This window comes from Electrophorus electricus, chromosome 22 (assembly GCF_013358815.1).
Source record: "Electrophorus electricus isolate fEleEle1 chromosome 22, fEleEle1.pri, whole genome shotgun sequence".
Taxonomy (NCBI): domain Eukaryota; kingdom Metazoa; phylum Chordata; class Actinopteri; order Gymnotiformes; family Gymnotidae; genus Electrophorus; species Electrophorus electricus.
Genome location: NC_049556.1, coordinates 738,625 through 759,737, shown reverse-complemented (window position 1 = coordinate 759,737; position 21,113 = coordinate 738,625). Strand labels below are relative to the sequence as shown.

The following is a 21,113-nucleotide window of genomic DNA, read 5'->3' as shown; positions in this document are numbered from 1 at the left end:
TATAATATCATTCACTTTACGATAATCTGTGCAAAAGTGAAAGGTACCGTCAGGTTTCGTAACCAGAAGATGGGGGAACACCAAGGGCTGTTACTATGGATGGCTAAACCATTATCAAGCAGATATGTTGTTTCCTGTTCCAACAAAGCACATTTACGGGGGTTTACTTGATAGAGATGTTGTTTAATCGGAGGGTGTGAGCCTACATCTATATCATGCTGAACAACAGGAGTACACAAAGGGGTATCAGAAAATAATGATTGGTATCTCTGTCAGAGCAAGGAGGTCATCCCTAGCTGAGGGTGACAAGTCTGACAGCTTCTCTGGGAGACATCGTAGGGGTTCTGAGTTGGGTAGACGTGCACACAGTAGACAGTTGCGAGCGAGGCGTAACCCGTCTTGTTCAGGGGAATACTCAGCAGCAACCGTAACTGTAGCCAGGGTACGAGGGATTGATGAAGAGGAAACCACATCTCGATCCACATAGGGCTTTAGCAAATTGATATGATACATACGTGTCATTCGTCTACGATCAGGAGTAGCCAAACCATAATTGGTAGGGGACAATCTTTTGTCTATGACATTGGGACCTGCAAAGCATGCAATTAAGGAAGATCCCAACATAGGAAAAATAACTAATACCTTGTCACCAACCTCAAATGAACAACCACCAGCTTTTCGGTCATAAATTGCCTTCATAGCTGCTGGAGAGATTAAGATTGCATTTGGCTAGTTGTTGAATAAAGTGCAATCGATTATATAATTTGGCAGCGAAATCACAAAGGAGGACACTATTGGGAACTGGATGACAACCATCGGTCATATAAAACCTTCAATGGACCACGCACCGTGCGTCCAAAAAGTAATGCATTAGGGCTGAACCCCAAAGACTCTTGAACTGTGTCACGGATAGCAGAAAGGAACAATGGAACACCTTCATCCCAATCTTTATCATACTCAGCACAGTAATACCTCATCATATCTGATGGAACCTTTCCAATGCACCCTGAGACTCGGGGTGATATGCACTGAAGAAGTGGTGTTGGATATTTAACTCACGTGTTACTTGGGTGAATAGGTTTGAGGTGAAATTAGTCCCTCTGTCAGACTGGATGTATTTAGGTAGGTCAAACGTAGTACAGAACTTAATCAATGCTTTACTCACAGCTTTAGATTTAAGTGACCGAAGGGGTATCGCTTCTGGGTACCTACTGGTGGTGCACGTTAAAGTCAACAAGTAACGATGTTCTGCCCGTGTCTTTGGCAGGGGACCTACACAATCTATGACAACTTGTTCAAAGGGTTCACCCACCACAGGAATTGGAACCAAAGGTGCAGGGGGAAATTACCCGATTTGGTTTCCCAACCAGTTGGCATGTATTACAAGACCGATAGCAATTCACAATGTCTTTTCAGATTGATGGCCAAAAGAAATGTAACAAAATCCGCTGTGCGGTCTTTCGCACACCCAGATGACCTGACAAAGGGTGATCATGTGCTAAAAACAAGATATGGGCACAGTATTTAGCTGGTACCACTATTTGCATCAGTGTGTTCCACTCTTCACTAGGGTCAGTCGAAGATCACTTCTGCATTAGCACTTCGTTTTCAAGGTAATTCTCACTCGTATATCCTGTAGCTTTTTTTCCTTGTTTATCTATAAGGGTGAAGCAATGTAAAAGGGTGCTGTCTGCTCTCTGAGCCACAGCCAGTTCCTTTTGTGACATGAGATCTGGCGTCTCAGTCTCAGGAACAATGGGCACTATTTTTTCTTTAGGCGGTGCAAACACAGGTGCATCACCTACTGGCACATCACACATGAATGTTCCTTTCAGGGGAACCACATCACAGAGTTTCCATGCCTGAGCACCGGTCAAAACACAAGCAGGAAATGTGCTTTATGCTTCTTGTGCAGACTCACTAACCTCCACAGGATTCTCTATTACCTCGGGCACAGGGAACACCATACCATCAGCTATGTCGTTAGCTAAAATAAATGATACACCACAGACGGGCAGTTCAGATTGTACCGCCATTTTAGCTGGCCCTGAATACCCACTTGTGTGTAGGCACAGATTACGTACAGGGAGCCTCATAATACTTAGTCCTACACCCTTCACCAACACATCGTTACCACTGTATATGTATGTGTCTGATGACAATGGCAACATACTTCCCAATATCAGGGATACAGCAGCACCAGTATCCCTTAATCCCATGATTGGCCGTTGTCCCTCATCATCATCAGTGAGAGAGACAGAACCTTGGAAAATAAAGGGCTGAAAAGCAGTTTCTACACATCCAATTGTATCTGAGGGTAGAACACTCATTGCATTTATTTTCTTAGCTGATCTTGCTGCTTTGCGCTGTATGGCCAGACAAGATGCAATGATGTGCCTTTTTTCATGACAATAAAAACGCTTCCTTGTTTCCACTGTGGGAGAGGAAACAGTTGCTCAGAGTGGGCGATCTTGGCAGGTCTGGTTTTGGTACCAGGGTACTGCCATTAGCCAAGCCATCTGGCATAGGGGAGGAGAACTTTCTGGGCCAAGGAATAGGACCCTCTGGACCCATGCTCTGCCTCCGGATCGCTGCCTCCTCATCTGCCTTTTCAACCTCAAGCTGTAAGACCCGCACCCTCAGTAGCTCTGTCTCATGCTCCTGCCTCTTGATTTCCAGCTCCACTTCCTTTAGCTTCAAAGCCAGTATTGGGTCACCACCAGGAAACTGGATGACCTGAGGCTCTGTGCATGAGCCGACCACAGAGTCATCTCTGGTTTCCACCATTGACACGCCCTGCATCAGGTTCACCTCATTCTGGCAAAGTTCCCTCTCGTACTAAGCAGGCCTCTGAGACTTCCTTGATTTCCCGTTTTGTGGCTGAACGGGTCACCACAACATCAAAGAAATTTGCTAGTAGTAACAGGTCTTCCTTTCTACACAGGTCAAACTGCACCAGGGTAGGACAGAGTAAAACCAGACAAATCAAAACTCCTAAGAAAATCCCTCCCAACATACTGTGGCAAAACCGAAACTGCACACAACACACACAGCCACCCCACCCACAAGAGAAAACCACCACCTAGCACAGGGAAAAAAACAACAAAAAAAACACCCAAAAGGGGCAAAGAAAAAAAGAGAATCCCGGACGAGCCCCCAATTATGTTACGACCCTGTCTAGGCTGGGAGGCTGTAACATGGGGGTTTTGAACAGTACAACAGTAGAAATGAGTAATGGAATGAATAACCAGACAAAGTTGACAGCAAAGATCTCGTGTATTACAAGTTTTTGGTGTTTAAAGACAAGAAACTGGTGCAATCACTTCAGGAGTGACCAAGGCCAACACAACAAACAAAACCACACTAGAAACAAAACGATGACTAACTAAGCTAACAAAAGAAACTTACAATGACTACACTGTTAGAACAAAGATAAACCCACACGCAAACACAATGGCAGCCACTCTCTCCCACCAGTGTGTAACGATATACAGGACAATACATACAAGAAACATATATTATCCAGTAATCAAACAAGGGGCAAAACAAACCATAAATCATGGGGCAAATACAAATTCATACACAAAGTCTAGCAAACACAAGCTCAAACTGTAGCAACAAGTCTAAACCAACAACCACGAACTCTTCTCCAGTGAGCCCTAAGACAGCCCTTTGTCTCTTTTATTTTGTGCTCTGTTCACTGGAAAACCTCATGTAGATCAGGATGGGGGACACCAGAGAGGAAGAGGCAAAACCTGGAACACAGAATGCAGACATACAGGCGGACATAACATGTGAAACAGCAGTAGTGAATCTGCTCATACCACAGCACACACCACTGCATAAATGGTGCATAAATTACTGACGCCCCCCTGTGTTCACAACCTCTATAGTACTGTAAAGATGTTTTATCATGACAGATTTGTTTCTTTCTCTATTTTCGAACTTTGTGAAAACAGAAGTCAGCTTCCCTACTCCCTTTGAAGCAGAGTTTAGATGAACATTTACACAAAGTGTTACATATCATGTTAAGGTGTTTATGGTTAAATGAACAATTATACATAGTGGTAACCAGCATGTTAAGGTGTTTTTATTAAATGAACAATGATACATACTTTTATTTTAAATGTGTCTGAAATGTTTTGTTGTCATGTGTTTTCTTTAATAAATTAATGATTTCATTGTTCATATTCATATGTTCCCTCTTTTATGTTTATAGTGCTGATTTCATTTGTTCAAGTTGGACTTGCTCAAGGTGATTTATATTCTGTTTATATATTATTTAAAACCCAAACTGCCATTACTAACTCTATTCAGCTATTGGATGAAACATGAAATGATGGAATGATGTCATTAGACATTTATGAAAATTTGCTATTTTAAATGTATTAATTTACACATTTAGCATTTTAGTGTATGTATTTTATAATTAATGAATTTATATAGTATTAAAACATGTGCAGGACCAGACAGCACTGACTGGTGTGGTAGATTTAGATTTAGATCTGTGTAATTTATTTGTTTTCAAAGTAACTGAATGAAGAATTCAAATGTTTAATGTTTCTGCAGGTCATGTTAAAGCTGTTGTGAGTGTAAGTCCTGATAATCATGTGTTCAGAGGAGAGACTGTGACTCTCAGATGTGACATACAGGGAGAAGGAGACACTGGGTGGACATACAGCTGGTATAAGAATAACTACAGTCTCTACCCACACACCACATACAATCCATACATGATCAGCTCTGTTACACAGTATGACAGTGGTACATACACCTGCAGAGGGTACAGGGGAAGAGACTCTCAGAGCTCAGAGATCAGTAATGCTGTTACATTAACTGTGTCAGATGAGTTTGGACTGTGAATTCAGCCAATAGGCATTCATAGCAAGGTTGTTATTGTGTGTGAGTGATTTTAAACACAGAGCATTTTATATTTGCTGTGTTCCAGAGAGACCCCAGGCAGTACTGAGTGTGTCTCCACAGAGTTGGCTGACTGATATTAATCCTGTTAATATCACAGTGTACAGTGAGACTACATGTAATGCACTAATTTATTATAGAAAATATAAATAATAGATACATTGCTGGATATGGGGTGATATTTAATCAGTATGTTTAAGTAGATAACTGGACCCAGTGGTGTAGTACCTTTTGTAAACTAGGGGCCATTTCAAAAATAGGGCTGTCTGGGGACATGTTGAACAGTCAAAATGTTGGGTTTCATATAGGAATTTAAGAATTTAAGTACTGTAGAGCCTGAGCTGGTTTTGACTGTGCAGTCTAATTGTACACAAATATTGAGTAGAGAGACCATCACACTCACATGTGAGTGAGCAGGAGAGAGTGCAACTGCCTGGGCATATTACTGACACAGGGGGGCAGTAGAGTTCACTCCTCTTATCAAAACTTTTATAAGTGACATAAAAGAGCATCACAGTCCTAATTACAAGTGTCCCATTACTGGACAAAGTGTCTAAGGTGTTACTGGATGGAATGATTAAGTGACTCACACTCATGGGTTAACGTTTTACCCTCCAATCACAATCAGATCCCCACATAATCTCCAGATAATCTCCAAAAAACACAATGAGTAACAAATTAGAATGCAGCATCATGGGTCTAACCTGTATCTTATAATATATGTAAATACAGAGTGACTCCAGGAAGACACTGGGGGTCAGTCAGCTGTAACATGCAGTGTTCTCCATCTCTTTCCACAGATTTACCCACAACTACACTGACTGTGGAGTCTCAGAGTCCTGTGTTCACTGGAGAGTCAGTCACTCTGGTCGGAAACACAGTGACTCTGCACTGTAAGATGGACCAGTCTGCTGGATGGAGCTTTTACTGGTCCAGACACACACAGAACCATGAGAATGAGACCAACACTGCAACAAACTCCTACACCATCAGCTCAGTGGCGCCCTCTGATGGAGGCCAGTACTGGTGCAGAGCTGGCAGAGGAAACCCAGTCTACTACACACACTACAGTGATGCACTCTGGTTAAACGTTACTGGTGAGGAACAGTTTACAGTCTATAACTACTGTTTATCAATTACATATTCAGGAAACATGTGAAATGTCTAGTCTTAATCAACCCATATTAAAAGTTACTTCACAAATAGATTAAAAGCGTCCGTATATGTATTGTGGAGTCTTGGCCTTGTGCACAGATTGGCCACTAGATGGCAGCAGGTGATAGGTTTTAGTAGAAGGAAGACGAAGCAGCTCACAAAATGTCTGATTTCCTAAATAACAGGAAGCTGTCATATCTGCTACAGGACATGCTTTATGTGCTCCTGAATGAATGGATTTATTCAACATTAAAACATGTACTGGACCAGACAGCAGTGACTTGTGTGGTAGATTTAGGTCTGTATACCGGTGAGTATCAGTTGACAGACTATAATAATAGAAAACATGGTGTTGGTAATCTGTGAGATCTGAGTTGATATAATTATGCCTGACTGGATATTTTACTATATGAATTGTTATTATTCAGTCATGAAAGTGTTAAGCTTCCATCATTGTTGTGTGATTCCCTTTTCTAGAAAACCTGCTCCTACAAACTCTTTGGATTTGCTGCTCAGTTTAGTTTTAACTGTAGCAGAGCAAATATGCAGCAGCACATAAATAACTCCTCTCACTCACACACAGCCTTTTTATTATTACCCAGTTAAAATAAACAATGCAGCAGATTCTGTGTAGTGTTGATATTATAATTTTTGTAAAGTGGTTGGGTGGCTACCACATGAATAAATGAATGAATTAAGTTATACAGCTTGTTTGCAATGAGTGTCACTTTTATTTGGTTTTTATTTTTATTTTAGTTTAATTGTATTTTTTATCATTCCATTCCATTATGTTCACTTCCATGTTTCGTCATTTCACTTCTCATTTGTAGCTGTTCGTGTTTTTCATCTGTTTAAAATAAACGTCTTTGTTCACACGGCTCACGTTGGTATCCCATCCCTCACCCTCAATGCTCCCCAGAGTCACAGAAGCACTGTAGCTCTTCAGCTGTGATTAATTCTGTGTGTGTGTGTGTGTGTGTGTGTGTGTGTGTGTGTGTGTGTGTGTGATCAGCTCTATCCCATTCAGAAGCTCCATTCTCCATCCTCAGTCTGCTCAGTAGTCTACTGGCAGTCTCTCCATATCTGCTAGTGTCCATCGTGCTGGGGGTCAAATGCTACAGAGCTCACGGTAAGAACTCTTCCTCTTAGACACACATTACACACACTGGAAGAAAAGAGATGATCATCTTACATTTGTTTGAATCTGAAAGCGCATCGTAAGGTTGGTCTTTCTTCTCTGTGTTTTTATGACTTTCACCACTCTGTCATGACTCTTAATACTGCTAAGACAAGCAGGACACAGGACAGTAAAGTGTCTGTTATGTGTAATCCATAAAAATCATGGTTTATAAAAGCAGCACATGGTCATGAAACCAGTAGTTAAAAACAAGAGTGAAGAGAACAATGACTGGAACCAGAAAATGTTACTTTAGGCAAGACAGCAAATACTAAAAGAAACATGAGTGTAAATACACACACTAACTAGAGCCAAACAACACACAGTCACGACAGAGCAGAGAGATGAATGAAAACAAAACAGTACAGGTTACCATGAGAACCACAACCACCAACAACTTAAAGGTTTTATACATGAGAGAGAGAGAGAGAGAGAGAGAGAGAGAGAGAGAGAGAGAGAGAGAGAGAGAGAGAGAGAGAAAATATACTAGTATATACTGTCAAAATGATTTATTGCTTGAGTTGATTGATTGATTTGACAGCTGTCATCCCCTCCCCCCGCATATTTATATATTATATTATTATTATTGTTATTATATGATATATGATATGATGTGACAATATTATATGAAAATAAAATAAAACACAATGAGGGATCCTCAAAATAGTTTTATTAACTTAAAAAAAAAATGTTTATTTATTTCAGAAATAATCAAGTGATTAAAGTAAATAAAAGTTATGAATCCAACCACGAGTTTCTAACCCGCTCGAGCAAGCTAAGCAGAGCAATCTTGAGATCCTGGCAAGTGATAGTATGGAACTGGTGATTCAGACAGTGCACCCCCCAAAGGCAGTGTTAGGAGTAAAATAGCACACCTCTTCAAATCAGACGTTTTCTGAAAGAAGATGAGACATCTGTATGTTTTTTACAACACTAACAGCAATCCATGTTTTACCTTATGCGTTGCACAGCTTTTGAATCCTCAGGAAACACCCCAATACATTAAAAATGCTGCTAGTCAGATGCAGCGGGGTGTAGGATTATCCGATAATGATACGGTTAGTTTTAACGATATAAACCGATTTGAGAAGTTATTGAATTGTAAAATTGTTGTTGTATCAGACGTTCAACAAAAGCGGTTAATCTTTTTTTGAAACTAGCAGGACACTCACGGAACACGAGTTTCGTTTGTGGCCACGCCTGCACCTCGTTTGTCTGTGTATCTAAACTCACGTCAGGTTGTGCGGCGTTGTTGTAAAGTCTGAATGTAACGTGTTTGTGTTAGAGGTATTCTTGTGTATTGCGTTTGTTTAAATGTCAAATCGTTTCATGTTTGTCGTTTGTAATAAGTGTGAGTGCCGCTGTCATTTATGTAATAAATGTTCGTCCCTGTCGAGGAAGTCTGTGGGTCCTGCACCTCGCCCTGCGGCACTCGGGCCGACACGCGTTACAGACGCCCCATGAGAAAATCTTACACGACAACCATTAATACGGTGTTAAAAATATTGAGGGTCGTCTCGGGTTTCATTACGTCTCTCGTTTTTGTTACAAAGGGTTCACAAGTATGAGAAAACACATGCGAATACTACTGTCTTGATCCTGAATGTTATAGTTATACTCGGAATACGTTACAGTGTTCAGATCGTCTAAGACTAGGTCAGATTACTGCTACGAAAAACACGAAGAGATGCGAAACATATTCGCTATGCAAAATAGGATTCTACTGCCCCAAATGCGGAACGGTAGAACATCTGAGCCCCTTTAGCACAGGTAAAAAATAACATAAATGTGTTCAGCCTTGGTGCAAAATTTGTAGTGAAAAAACAGAATCGGAGGTCAAACACGAATGTTTCATACAACCGTTAAAGGCGGAGATGGCGGATGAACGTTACATATTTTATGATATAGAGTTCAGACAGGAAATGGGCGTATATGTAGATAATTTTATATGCTGCATGGAGTTTAATGAGGGTGTGTGGATGGCTGAAGGGGATGGGTGCATCGAAGCCTTTTTAAAAATGTTCCGTCATAGAAAATTTGAAGGATACACATTTGTAGCACATAATGCAAGGGGTTATAATTCCTATCTTTTGTTTAATTATCTGGTGAAATAAGGGGTCCTTCCTACTATCATAGCACAAGGGGGGGGGGGGGGGGGGGGGGGAAATGTTGTGCTTTGAAGACACTGCTTATCAACAGAGATTTATAGACAGTCTCTCATTCCTACCTATGAAACTTAGCGCCATTTCAAAAGCCATTGGGGTTTACAAATGCTAAAAAGGAACATTCCCACACTTGTACAACACCCTAGAGAATCAGAACTATGTGGGGTCGTACCTGACAGGTGCTTGGTGCAATATGGAGCTGATGACGGCCCTACAGAAGGGGTACAGAGGGATGAAAGTATTTTAGATCTGGCACTTTCCTAATAGAACAAATGAGCTGTTTTCAGACTACATTAAAATATTTTTGAAAACCAAACAAAAGAGCTCAGGTTATTGTCGTGTCCGTTGATGCAGGAAAGAAGAGACAGGAACCAGTGCGTTACCTTGTGGCCTTTTATTAATACAGAGCTCTGGAGATGTCACTTCACAACGCAGTGCGAGTGAGATCTAAAGCATAACTTTGCAACAGACAGGCTTATAGTTTCTCACTTCTGCTTTTGTGTTTTTCCATCTCAGCCGTCACCTCTGTTTGACCGTCTCGTACACGTGTCTTCTTGCGTAATCACACATATGCACGTCTAGGGCATTTCCTTTTATGTCTGGACATACAGTAATTATTTTATTAATTCAAGCATTAGTCCTATTCCATTCTGTGCATTATTCTCTATTAGTGTAAGCTTAGCATTCATTTAATTTATGAAACCCCACATTATCTTTCCTGGGTAGTTGATGAAACCACAAAAAGGGAGTATGTTCAAAAATATGAGGAGAATGAAAGGGTTAAGCTGGAGGAAGAGAAAATTTCAGTCAACCCAGCCAAGATATCCGTAGCTAAACTCACGCTGAATTCTTCGTGGGGTAAAATGTGTCAAAAACCAGACAGCTCAAACACGGTTTTGATCAGAGATCCTGATAAGTTTTTATAGTACATGTTCTCAAACCTGTACGATGTAAGTCATTTCTCTTTTTCTGAATGACAAGGTGGCAATGGTGCAGTGGCATCACAAGGACATCAAGTGCTATAACCAGGGTACGCTAACGTGTTCATAGGTATTTTTACGACCGCGTATGCTAGGCTCAAGCTGTACAATTTGATAGATCGTTTACAAGACTGTTGCTTGTACACAGACATGGATAGCATCATCTTCAAAAGTTGTGAAGGTGATTGGATACCGCCTTTGGGTGATTACCTGGGGGGTCTTACAAGTGAGTTGGACTCTAATGACGAGATTGTAGAATTTGTCAGCTCAGGACCTGAAACATACGGGTATATGACTCAAAGGTAAAATAACAATGAAAGCCAAGGGTATCACTTTAAACTCTTCAAATTTTAAACTCGTAAACCTGAAATCTCTGACAGAACTGCTAGACGAATGTGTGAAAAACGGTGATCACACTAGAGTACTTACGACCACTCACAATCAAATCGTAAGAGATAAAAAGGGCTTTCTCTTGTTCAGGATTGTTTATGACAAACGTGTTTTGTTGCCCGATTTCAGGACTCTGCTGTATGGGTATTAAGAATCTGATTGTTTATAAGATTTGTATTTTTTTAGTGTTATTGTAAAATGTCTGTAACTCATTGTTTTGATGCTAGAATGCAAGTACCATTTTCATGTATCGTTTGTGGTCCTAGCAATAGGAGAAAATATTTTTTCATCAAAACATTACTTGAAAATTGTAGTGAGACATTGTCTAAAGTTCCTGACAACATTGTATGATGTTATACATGTTGGCAACCTGTGTATGATGAGCTGATGCACAAAATAAACATTCGTTTGGCTCAGGGAATACCAGAATCTTTGTGTGATGATGAACTGTTTCCCCGCAGCAAGACTAACCTTCTAATTCTAGACGATTTGATGAATAATGCCAGTAAGAACGAAGAAGTAGAAAAGGCTTTTACAAAATATACTTATCACAGGAACCTGAATGTGTTGTATTTGGTACAAAATCTGTTTCTTCATGGAAAAACCAGCAGAACTATTAACCTTAACGCAAACTACATGATTTTATTTAAGAACCCCAGAGACAAGTCACAGGTCAGCGTATTGGCTCGTCAGATATATCCGTGTAATGCCAAACATTTTGTTGAATGTTTTCAAGACGCTACCTCTAGACCTTACAGGTATTTATTTGTAGACTTGAAAGCTCAAACGCCAGAAGACCTTTGTCTTAGGTCAAGTGCGTTTTCCTTGGAGACCCCTGCGGTGTACGCTCATTAAAAAAAAAAAAAAAAAAAAAAAAACTCTAAAATATTGAAAAAAAAAATATCTACGACTAAAGTCAAATCTAACGATGCTGAATACCCTTTATAAGTCATCGCCCGAGCAGAGGAAGGTTATATTACGCAAGGCGTCAGCGGATCTCAGTTTCCATTTGCGAATTGGCTTTTAACCTGCTCTGTGGTAACATCCTCTAACGGCTCGTCAGTATCGGCTTTTGAAAAGACAGAAAAAGTGGATAAAACTGTTTGATAATAAAAGATCGTCTATAGATACAAAGAGAAAAGCTATTAATCAGTCCGGAGGTTTCCTCTTACCCTTGCTTAGCGTTGCTGACCCCTTTATAAGCAGTTTGGTAGCATCGCGCAAAGATTAAAATGTATATTGCAGAGAAGATGTATTTGAAACCGCATCATCAGATGGAAAAACGTAAACCTCGCGTCCGATAAAACAAATTTAAGACAGACCGTGGCAAACGACCTAGACGAAATGATGCGACACATTTTAAGCAGGTCTAACTTGGACCCTTATGAAAAGGCTAAACTTTACGCATTAGCGTTGCAAACAGATGACTAGACAGCTGTGTAGAGGGAACATCTCCAAAAGGGGAAATTCCAACACACCCACTCTAGTATTCACACAATATGTGTGTGATTAGAAGAACTAATATCTGCAAGGCTGTAGATCTCCAGGAGGTCAAAATATAATATATAAAGAACATCCTTTTTGTATAACCAAAAAGAATACATCACATATCTACAACTAATATTCACTGCTAAAGCAAGAAAAATTGTTTTCGTTTTCTGCCTACAACTCTGTCCCATTTTTGGCTGGGATACTTTTGAATCTTCTATCATGTAAGACTAAAGCCTAGTACCCTTGTTTAACGTGGGCAGGGCTGGAGATTGATTGAGCTACACAGGCTCCTTTATGTCCACTAACGACTCTCCCAACGTGCTGTGCAGTGACAGGGCGTTTACAAACCTGTGCTAATACAAACAGCACCACCTGAACTGGACTTGGGCCCAAATAGTCAAACAGCGCCACTTGGAGAGCTTTTCTTTAAAGACACTCTAGAGGAATTAACAGGAATAGCACACTGACACACACAACCATCACGTCTTTATTACTCCACAGAAACTGTCTCACCGTGTCTACACAGTATTCATATAGTATAGTTCAATGCTTCATACTGTGGTCTGATAACTGTTAGTACTGTTGCTGTAGTAAATAATCTGTCTTGCTTGTGAGGTCTTGCAGAACAGCACAGGCAGATTGGATGTGGCAGGAGGGAGGTGGGTGTGCGTGTGTGTTCAGGGTCTGCAGCGCTGGATAAAGCGTGGGTAGAGGCACACATCACGGATGTGGTTACGGTTGAGTAGCCAGGTGAGGAAACGCTCCAGACCCAGACCATAACCTCCATGTGGACACGTCCCATACTTCCTCTGAAAAACACACCCACCCAACAGTAACACATTACATAAGTAAGGGCCAGGGCTACCCCCTGCACACACCTAGTCAGTGTACCAGTGGTAGGGGCAGAGCTACCCCTGCACACACATGGTCAGTGTACCAGTGGTAGGGGGCAGGGCTACACCTGCACATACCTGGTCAGTGTACCAGTAGTAGGGGGTGGGGTCAATGCCTTCTCTCTTGTAACCCTCCAGGAGCTCCTCAGCATCCCAGATACGCATGGAGCCCCCCACGATCTCCCCAACATTGGGCATCAGCACATCAACCTACACACATACACGAAATGAGAGAGAGAGAGAGCGCACGCTGTCTCATAACTGCAATGTTGAAGATCAGGGTCCTATCAATCACATGACTTTCAGCCACTCAGAGAGTGATTCAGCTCTACTGAACTCAGCACTATGAGAAGATTAACACTGACCAGCTGCATTCCCGACTAAACCCCGCAGTTGCAGCCCTGACTAAACCCCCAGTCACACCCCGGACTAAACCCTTCTGCTCAGTCTCACACCAGGACAGCTGTGTGTGTCTGTTTTAGCCCAGCTCTGGATTTCTGTTCACACAGCTGATCAGTGCAGCGGGGAAAGATGCTCCGTCTTACGGACCGACTCGGTGAGGCGGCGGTCGTCAGGGCAACGCTGCATGTAGAAGGACTTGATCTCAGCGGGGAAACGGCACAACAGGATGGTCTCGTTAATGGTGTCCGTCATCAGCCTCTCAGGGGCTTCTGGGATATCCTACAGGGTCAGGAAACACACACAGAAGGGGGAGAAAACAGAATTATTTAAAAACGCATGAACAATCACTAATTGTAATTTTGTTCAACTACACAATAATCTACGGCTACACCAGACTGGCAGTCAACACAAAAACAGACGCTTGTATCAGTATTCACACTCTTCACTTTATGCCCCAGCAGGGGCAGGTTAAGAGCACAAGGCATTCTGTCCCAGTGGGGGCAGGTTCACAGCATGGGGCATTATACCCCAGTGGGGGCAGGTTAAGGGCACGAACCTCCCCAAACTCATAGTGGGTTCCATCGTCCTTCCGGACGTCGTGTTCCTTCAGCCAGTCGATGGCCTCCGTGTAGTTCATCCTCTTAAACGGCCTCGTCGGGGGCTTGAAGTTCTGCAACAAAACGGGTCCCGTCAGGGTCCGCTCTGAACAGACCAGTAAATCTGTGTGTGTTTGTAAATCTGCCTGCTGTAGATCACCCTGGAGTTTAAACCTGCATGAGTTCATTTGGTAGTGACGGGGTCGTACGGGGTTGAGGTCGTAGAGCAGGGGGGCGATGGGGGATTTGAGAACGCGGTCCACCACGTCACACACCAGGTCCTCGAGCCTGGACAGCAGGTCCTCAAAGGTCATGAAGGGGCACTCCGCCTCGATGTGTGTGTACCTGGGGAGTATAATCACGTTAGACAGGTATGTGTGTGTGTATTCTCTCTCTTTCACTCACTCACTCAGGTGTGTGAAGCTGACAATGTTAGTGGCTTGCATGCATGCACGCACGCACGCATGTGACAGGTGTCGTGTGCGTGCGTGTGTGCGCTAACAGGTGTCTGCGTGTGCGGGATTGTTCTGTGCGATACGACTGAGCGAAACAGAAGGTAGGTAGGTAGGTGTGTGTGTGTGAGAAAGAGACAGAGATATACTCACTCTGACAGGTGTCTGCGTGTGCGGGACTGCTCTGCGCGGTACGACTGGGCGATACAAAAGGTGTCTCCAAGTGCGGGGATGCAGGTCTCCAGGTAGAGCTGGGACGACTGGGTCAGGTACGCCTGCTCACCAAAGTAGTTCAGGCTGAAGAGGGTGGAGCCGCCCTCCACCTGTGTCTGCACCAGCGTGGGCGGGGTGATCTGCACAACAGACGACCAGTCGGTCAGTCGGCGGCCAATCACAGCCACCGCAAGAAATATCACCGCCATCACACTTCTATTTCATTTTTGTTGTTTTATTTCTATGTGTCCACCATGCTGAGGAACACAGCTGCCCACCCTGATGTGGGTTATAACGAGGGTCTACAATGTGGCTACAACGTGTTTATAATGAGGGTCAACAACAAGTGTGTTCAGTATGTAAGCAGCGTGGTCACAGCACTGCACAGGTTAGTCTCTCTACCAACCTCCACTCTGGGTCAGACCTCGTGGGTTAGTGTCTGTTACGGCGCTGACCTCATAGTAGCCACGGCTGAAGAAGTGATCCCTGAAGCACTGCGTCAGGGTGGAGCGCACACGCAGGATCTTGGAGACGTTCTCGCCACGGATCATCATGTGCCTGTTGTTCAGCTGCACGTCCACGTCAGACTCCTCGTTCACCAGGTTGTCAGCGCCCCCTGCTGGAGCCAGGCCGATCAGCTCCCAGAAATCACAGTGCAGCTCATGCCCTCCAGGTGCCTACAGAGGAAACAGCAACAGCAATGCAGTATGAGACCTGTGTCCTGCTCACACACACACACACACACACACACACACACACACACTACTGGGGCGACTCTTCCTCGTAACCGGCCTAACCCATTACATAAACATGTCGATTTGCATAAATGTGTGCGCAGTTTGGATTCCCCCAGACATCCAGCACCAGCTAAAACCTACTCCTCACCTACGCTCACGTACGGTGTGGGAATGTTCTACAGACATCCAATAGCAGTGCTCCGTGAGCCCTGCAAGTCAGAAACGTCTCATCACAGCAGCACAACTATGAACGGACACTTGAAACAAAAGCATCACAGAATAAATTTAAGACTCCAGCAAGACGGCCTCATTAATCCAGCAAGACCGCCGCAGTAATCCAGTTTACTTTTTGTCACCACCCAAAATGGACACATTAGGACCATGAACATGCAGAACGTGTTTGTTAGTATTCACTAAAACTGACTTTCTGGTTGTTTCTTCATCAGTCCTGCTGTTATGATAATGTAACCTCACACTAGCTAACATTATGACACCACAGAATGACATTTCTGCTTCGCTAAAACAGCCGAGTGTGCATGCGAGTGTAAATGGCTTAAACTTACAATGACTCGTTTTTGTCTCTACATTTCACTTGAGTAAGGAAAATAACGGCAAGTTATAAAGATACAATACCAATGATTATATTAACTGCATATTACTCCAGTGATGGAAAAAAAAAATCATTTCATAAGCATTTTTGAGTTAAGTCAGGTACTTACGTACCTCTCATGTCACCACACCCCCTTCTTACATCCTCACCTGGGTTTCATTTCCCTAGTCGTGTGTGTGTGTGTGTGTGTGTGTGTGTGTGTGTGTGTGAGAGAGTGTGTACACATTCTCTTTGTTCCTCCTTTCGGCCACGTGCTTATGTCCACGTGCTTCAGTATTATGGGCGGCTTTGTCTGTTTTTACTTTCGGTTTTGTTTGAAATCCTCAACTTGCACTTCCTGCTTGTCCTCAGCACACTTTTTCTTGTAAATTTGTTTTTAAGAGATGATTGAGAAGTTGTTGATATTTATTTTTGATAAGTTGTTATATTAATTGAGTAAAACAAATAATCTTTAAAATAACTGATACATTAGTCGTTAGACTAACCGACTAAACAGAAAAATAATTTTGTTAACAGTTAATGTAATGATAACACATACACCCCCCTTACCTGCTTCCCCTTGGGGACTGTCTTGATGGTCCCATACAGAGCCACTGTACTCTCTGTGGACAGCACCAGTCCATTATAGCACTGACACTGCAACACAGTGAGGGAACAGTTAACCTGGACACTACGGACACGGACACCTTCACACACCCACCCACAACACAGTGAGGGAACACCGATAACCTGGACACTACACAGACAAACAAACAAAACTCTCCTTTAACAAACACACACACATACTGTTTTCAGACACACACATTAGCAGAGGATGTGAGAGAACAGCTCAGTCTGACAGAGAGACACATGCATGTCACATCATACAGATTAAATCAAATCACGTACCAGATTATCAGTGAGGACACACTGTAGGAAACCAGTTCCATCTCTCAACACGATGAACAGGAGGTTCTTCCCTATCACACACACACACACACACACACACACACACGTGGCCTTGACTCAGGACAACACAGAATCTCACACAGACACACACTGACTACAGTCTATTACTGTAGCCTTGTTACCAGGTCACACCGGGCCTACGCGAGACAAATCCAAACCACTGTGGTCACCTCCACCACACTGCACCTACATTCATGGCCCTTAACCCTGCTTACCTCCACTCGAGAGAAATGTGTGGCTGATATACCAAACACCTGCCACCTGCTCCAGGCGTGCGGGCGTGTTTACGTACCTTGGCGCCGTAACCTGTGGACCCAACCAAACACCTTCACTCTCTTCCCCCGAAGAGCCTCCAGCTGGTAGATCTTAGCCTGAGACAGAGAACCAGCACGTCAGTCCCGACACCAGCCGAATGACCCCCGTGCCACACTCGCACAGCCAACAGCAGAACACCGGGCATCCCCAGTGCCACCCCAACCCAGCACACCTTTAATAACAGGACAATAATGGGATAACAAAACAGCCTTGACTGAGTGGGACAGCCTGTCTCATTCTCCGATCTCTGCTCTGTGTTGCTTTGGAGCGAGAATTTAATGACCGAAGCTTAGCGTGAGCCTTGATGCAGTGCTTCTCAGCTCACGTTGGACACATGTTGGACACAGAGCCTCCGTTAACAGAGTCTCTGTCAGTTAGATGCTCGTTAACAGCCTCTATAAGTGGCCCATCTCTGGATCAGCTGGCCTTTCGCCATGGTTACGGAAACGTATGGCCTGTTAACACAGCTAGCTGTGAGAAGCAGAGGAGAGCTCTGGCTTACAGTCTGGGGATCTGGTAGGCTGGGGTTGTTCTCAATAACAATCTTCTTGGCATCCTCCAGATTCTTCTCTCTCCTCTCTGCATCTTCTGCCTGTCCGTGAGCACACGACACACACCGTTAGCAACACACGTGCTGACTTGTTGATTACACGTGTGGCACGGGTTCTCCTTGGCAGACACCTCCTTCATGTCTTTAGCATCAGTCTTCTGCTGCCCCCTGTGGAAGAGCTTTTTCGTATTCTTCATCTGGGTTTTGGAGATCACAGCCCACCGCTGACATGCAGACACAGAGAGAGAGAGAGAGAGAGAGAGAGAGAGAGAGAGAGAGAGAGAGAGAGAGAGAGAGAGTGAGTGTGAGACTGATCATGGAAACAGACTTGGTCTGATGGAACTACCATGTCAAGGACAGCTTGTGAACAAACTTCATTTCCGGCTCAGTCAACAAACAAAAGCCCCAGACTCACCTCTCCATCTTTCTGGGCATCCACGTAGATAGTTGGCCATGGTTCTTTACCAGCAAACAGCAGAGCCTGCAACACAGTGTGGACAAAATAATCATCCTTACTCAACTTTACAACCTGCAGAGCTCAAAGGACACAAACGCTGCAAATCAAACCAATGACACCATATTAGTCTGGTTATTTTACAGGAATGCTGAATCAAATGTCCATTAAGAAGATTTTAGGGGGTCCTCAGAAAGATAAGGAAGATTAAGCAGGCTCACCTTTAAGGGAGTTTTGAACGGCTTGTGTTCCGTCCCATCTCCGCTCTCATCACTGCCATGTTTATCAGACACGTACACCTCCCCTGTCACACAGTCCATAAACCAGGACTCAGGACTCCAGACGAGTGCATTTGCTCAGTGCATCCGTCATGAAAAGCCTCAGACAAGCCAGCTAGCAGCTGCCAAGAAAATCCACTCTGGCGTTTTCTGCTGAAGTTCACCCCGGAATCTGCCGCCCATGTGTTTGTCATCCGTATGGCTGGGAAGCTAGCTAGCTAACAACATAGCTACGTTTAGTTAACTCAAGACATTTCACCAGAGAACACATCAGCTGAAGCGAAACTACCTGTCTGATCTGTGATCAGCCGTCATCTCTCAAAACACACGGCGAAATGAGACCTTAGCTGAAGGAGAACCAACGATAACGCTAATGCTAACACTAACGCAAGTCTTAGTCGAGCTGATGCAACACTCTGCGCAATTCACTGCGGTCGTGATTTCGCGACTGCAGGCGTCACACTTACTCAGAGACATGTTGTGCGTGATTTGGATGACTTCGTCGGCCATATCCACACCGCGTCCGCCCGCTGTGTAAAGGAAAGCCTGCGCTTGTGGACAGAAACGCTGCAGTTTGTTCAAGGGTCGAGCTGCCGACACCGATCAACCCTCACACCGCCCTGCCGATGAATGAAGGAAGCCAGCGCAGCCTGGTAGTCCGTGACGTCTCAGCTCGGGGTTGGCCTATTTGGCTGAAAATACTTGTTCAAGCCGTTGATTGGTGGGTCTGGGAAATCCGAAGGCGGGAGTTTCCAGTAAAGCTATCAGCGGTTGGACGTCGCCCTTTCTGTCGGGGTGTCCCACTGAAAACGAGGTAATTGATTAAACATCGGATCTATTCGATATTGTACAAGAAATAGGACGTTAGGTTTGATGCGTCAGAAATTAGATTTGATTTTATTATGAATTTGTATTATAACTCCATTATGTCATATTTAAATTAAGTTTGGATGGAGCAATCTAAAATATGAAAATGAGTAAATTCAAAACTAAGTACTAATCATATAACTAATATAATCCATTTCCAAAAAGCATGAAATCTTAGGAGCATTTTCAATTTTAAAATAACGTCTGGGAACATGGAACCAGACATTCACACCTCACATCACTAGCCATAGAAAACCACAAACAAGAGTTTACAATCTTATCCACAGCGACTTAAATATTTATTAGTATGACAGAACATGTGTTCCCATGGAAACCCAGTGGTGGTGGTAGCACCTTAAAAACATAAAAACACTACAATATACATCACACACTAAAATATACAACAGAGAACTTACAGAGTAAAGGTATAAAGCTGTTACCATTAACCTTGCTGCCTAAGGATTAGTAGCATAGTAGTTTAAAATTTCAGTAATGTTTACATAACGATATATGGTGCACAGTTTCCATCCATTCATCCACACATCCCTGCCCCATCTATCCATCCACCCAAAAAACAAAGGTTATTTGTACAACTGTGAATGTCACACCTCTCATAGACATTAGTAAATATGTAAGTATTTAATGTTAAACATGTGTTTGTGTGTGTGTGTGTGTGTGTGTGCGTGCTTGTGTTTGTTTGTGCGCGCATGAGTGTGCGTGTGTGTGCGTGCACAGGCACGCGTATGCGTGTGTGTGCGCGTGCATGCGTGTGTGTAATGACAGACAACCCTTTCCAGGAACCCCACTGCCAGCTGTTTGAGAGCGGGGTTGTGTATCTGCTGGGATTTGCTCCAGTTCTGCACACCCTCCACAAGAGAGGACAAAACACGCTGTGGTGTGAAAGACACTGTGACGTGTGGACAAACACTGTGACATGTGGTGTCAACAAACAACTGTAGACATGGAAACTTTCTGAACTTTAAGGGCTTCATATCTTAATCACTCCGAGGGTCCATGTCGTTTAGTTTCTCCTCCTTCTCTTCCTCCTCATCCTCCTCCTCTTCCTCCTCCTCCAACCTCTGGGTCTGTATGGCCCATTTCTTCCACCTGTTATACAGCTGAAGTAAAGAGACATAAAGTAAGAATCACATCATTCAAGTTTATGAGCTATTAAACTATATAATGTATTAATTCACTGCAGTCATCTGTGATGGGTTTACTGGTTCACTACAGTCATCTGTGATGGGTTTACTGGTGTTTTGTGGACCTACAATCTCCCAGCATGGTAGATGGAGAACACCGTAGAGCAACACCAGGCAGAAGAGGATGGTCTCTATGTAAACAGTGGTCTCAAAAAGCACCTTATACTTCAATGGCATTTCATCGTAATACTGAAAGCAAGAGTATGTCACCTTAATACTGAAGAGTATTTGACCTTAATGCTGAAAGACAAAGAGTATTTCACCATAATACTGAAGAGAATTTCACCTTAATACTGAAAGAGTATTTCACAGAACTTA

General features: G+C 43.3%; 1 protein-coding gene and 1 long non-coding RNA gene across 2 annotated transcripts; both read right to left on the bottom strand.

Moving 5' to 3' along the window:
- Positions 1-9,883: 9,883 nt before the first annotated feature.
- On the bottom strand, positions 9,884-12,241 carry LOC113568329. The gene is made up of 3 exons (XR_003409578.2): positions 11,960-12,241; positions 10,608-10,671; positions 9,884-10,016 (listed from the first exon to the last, which is right to left on the bottom strand). It is a non-coding gene; the product is annotated as an uncharacterized LOC113568329 (long non-coding RNA).
- Positions 12,242-12,742: 501 nt separating this feature from the next.
- Positions 12,743-19,367, bottom strand: nars1 (asparaginyl-tRNA synthetase 1). The gene is made up of 15 exons (XM_026996518.2): positions 19,194-19,367; positions 18,670-18,752; positions 18,410-18,475; positions 18,126-18,218; positions 17,947-18,036; positions 17,422-17,500; positions 17,070-17,140; positions 16,731-16,817; positions 15,290-15,511; positions 14,775-14,974; positions 14,379-14,514; positions 14,130-14,243; positions 13,721-13,852; positions 13,250-13,381; positions 12,743-13,087 (listed from the first exon to the last, which is right to left on the bottom strand). Exons 1-15 carry the CDS (start codon positions 19,234-19,236, stop codon positions 12,956-12,958), a joined length of 1,680 nt encoding a protein of 559 aa, XP_026852319.1. The 5' UTR covers positions 19,237-19,367; the 3' UTR covers positions 12,743-12,955.
- Between the last annotated feature and the right edge of the window lie 1,746 nt (positions 19,368-21,113).

Bases quoted from the DNA above. Each gene is read 5' to 3' on its own strand.
- nars1 (XM_026996518.2), bottom strand. From the start codon at position 19,236: ATGGCCGACGAAGTCATCCAAATCACGCACAACATGTCTCTGA. The intron at 18,476-18,669 runs GTGAGCCTGCTT...ACTGTGTTGCAG, and splicing joins CGTTCAAAACTCCCTTAAAG to GCTCTGCTGTTTGCTGGTAA. The intron at 14,975-15,289 runs GTCAGCGCCGTA...TCTGTTGTGCAG, and splicing joins TCAGCCGTGGCTACTATGAG to ATCACCCCGCCCACGCTGGT.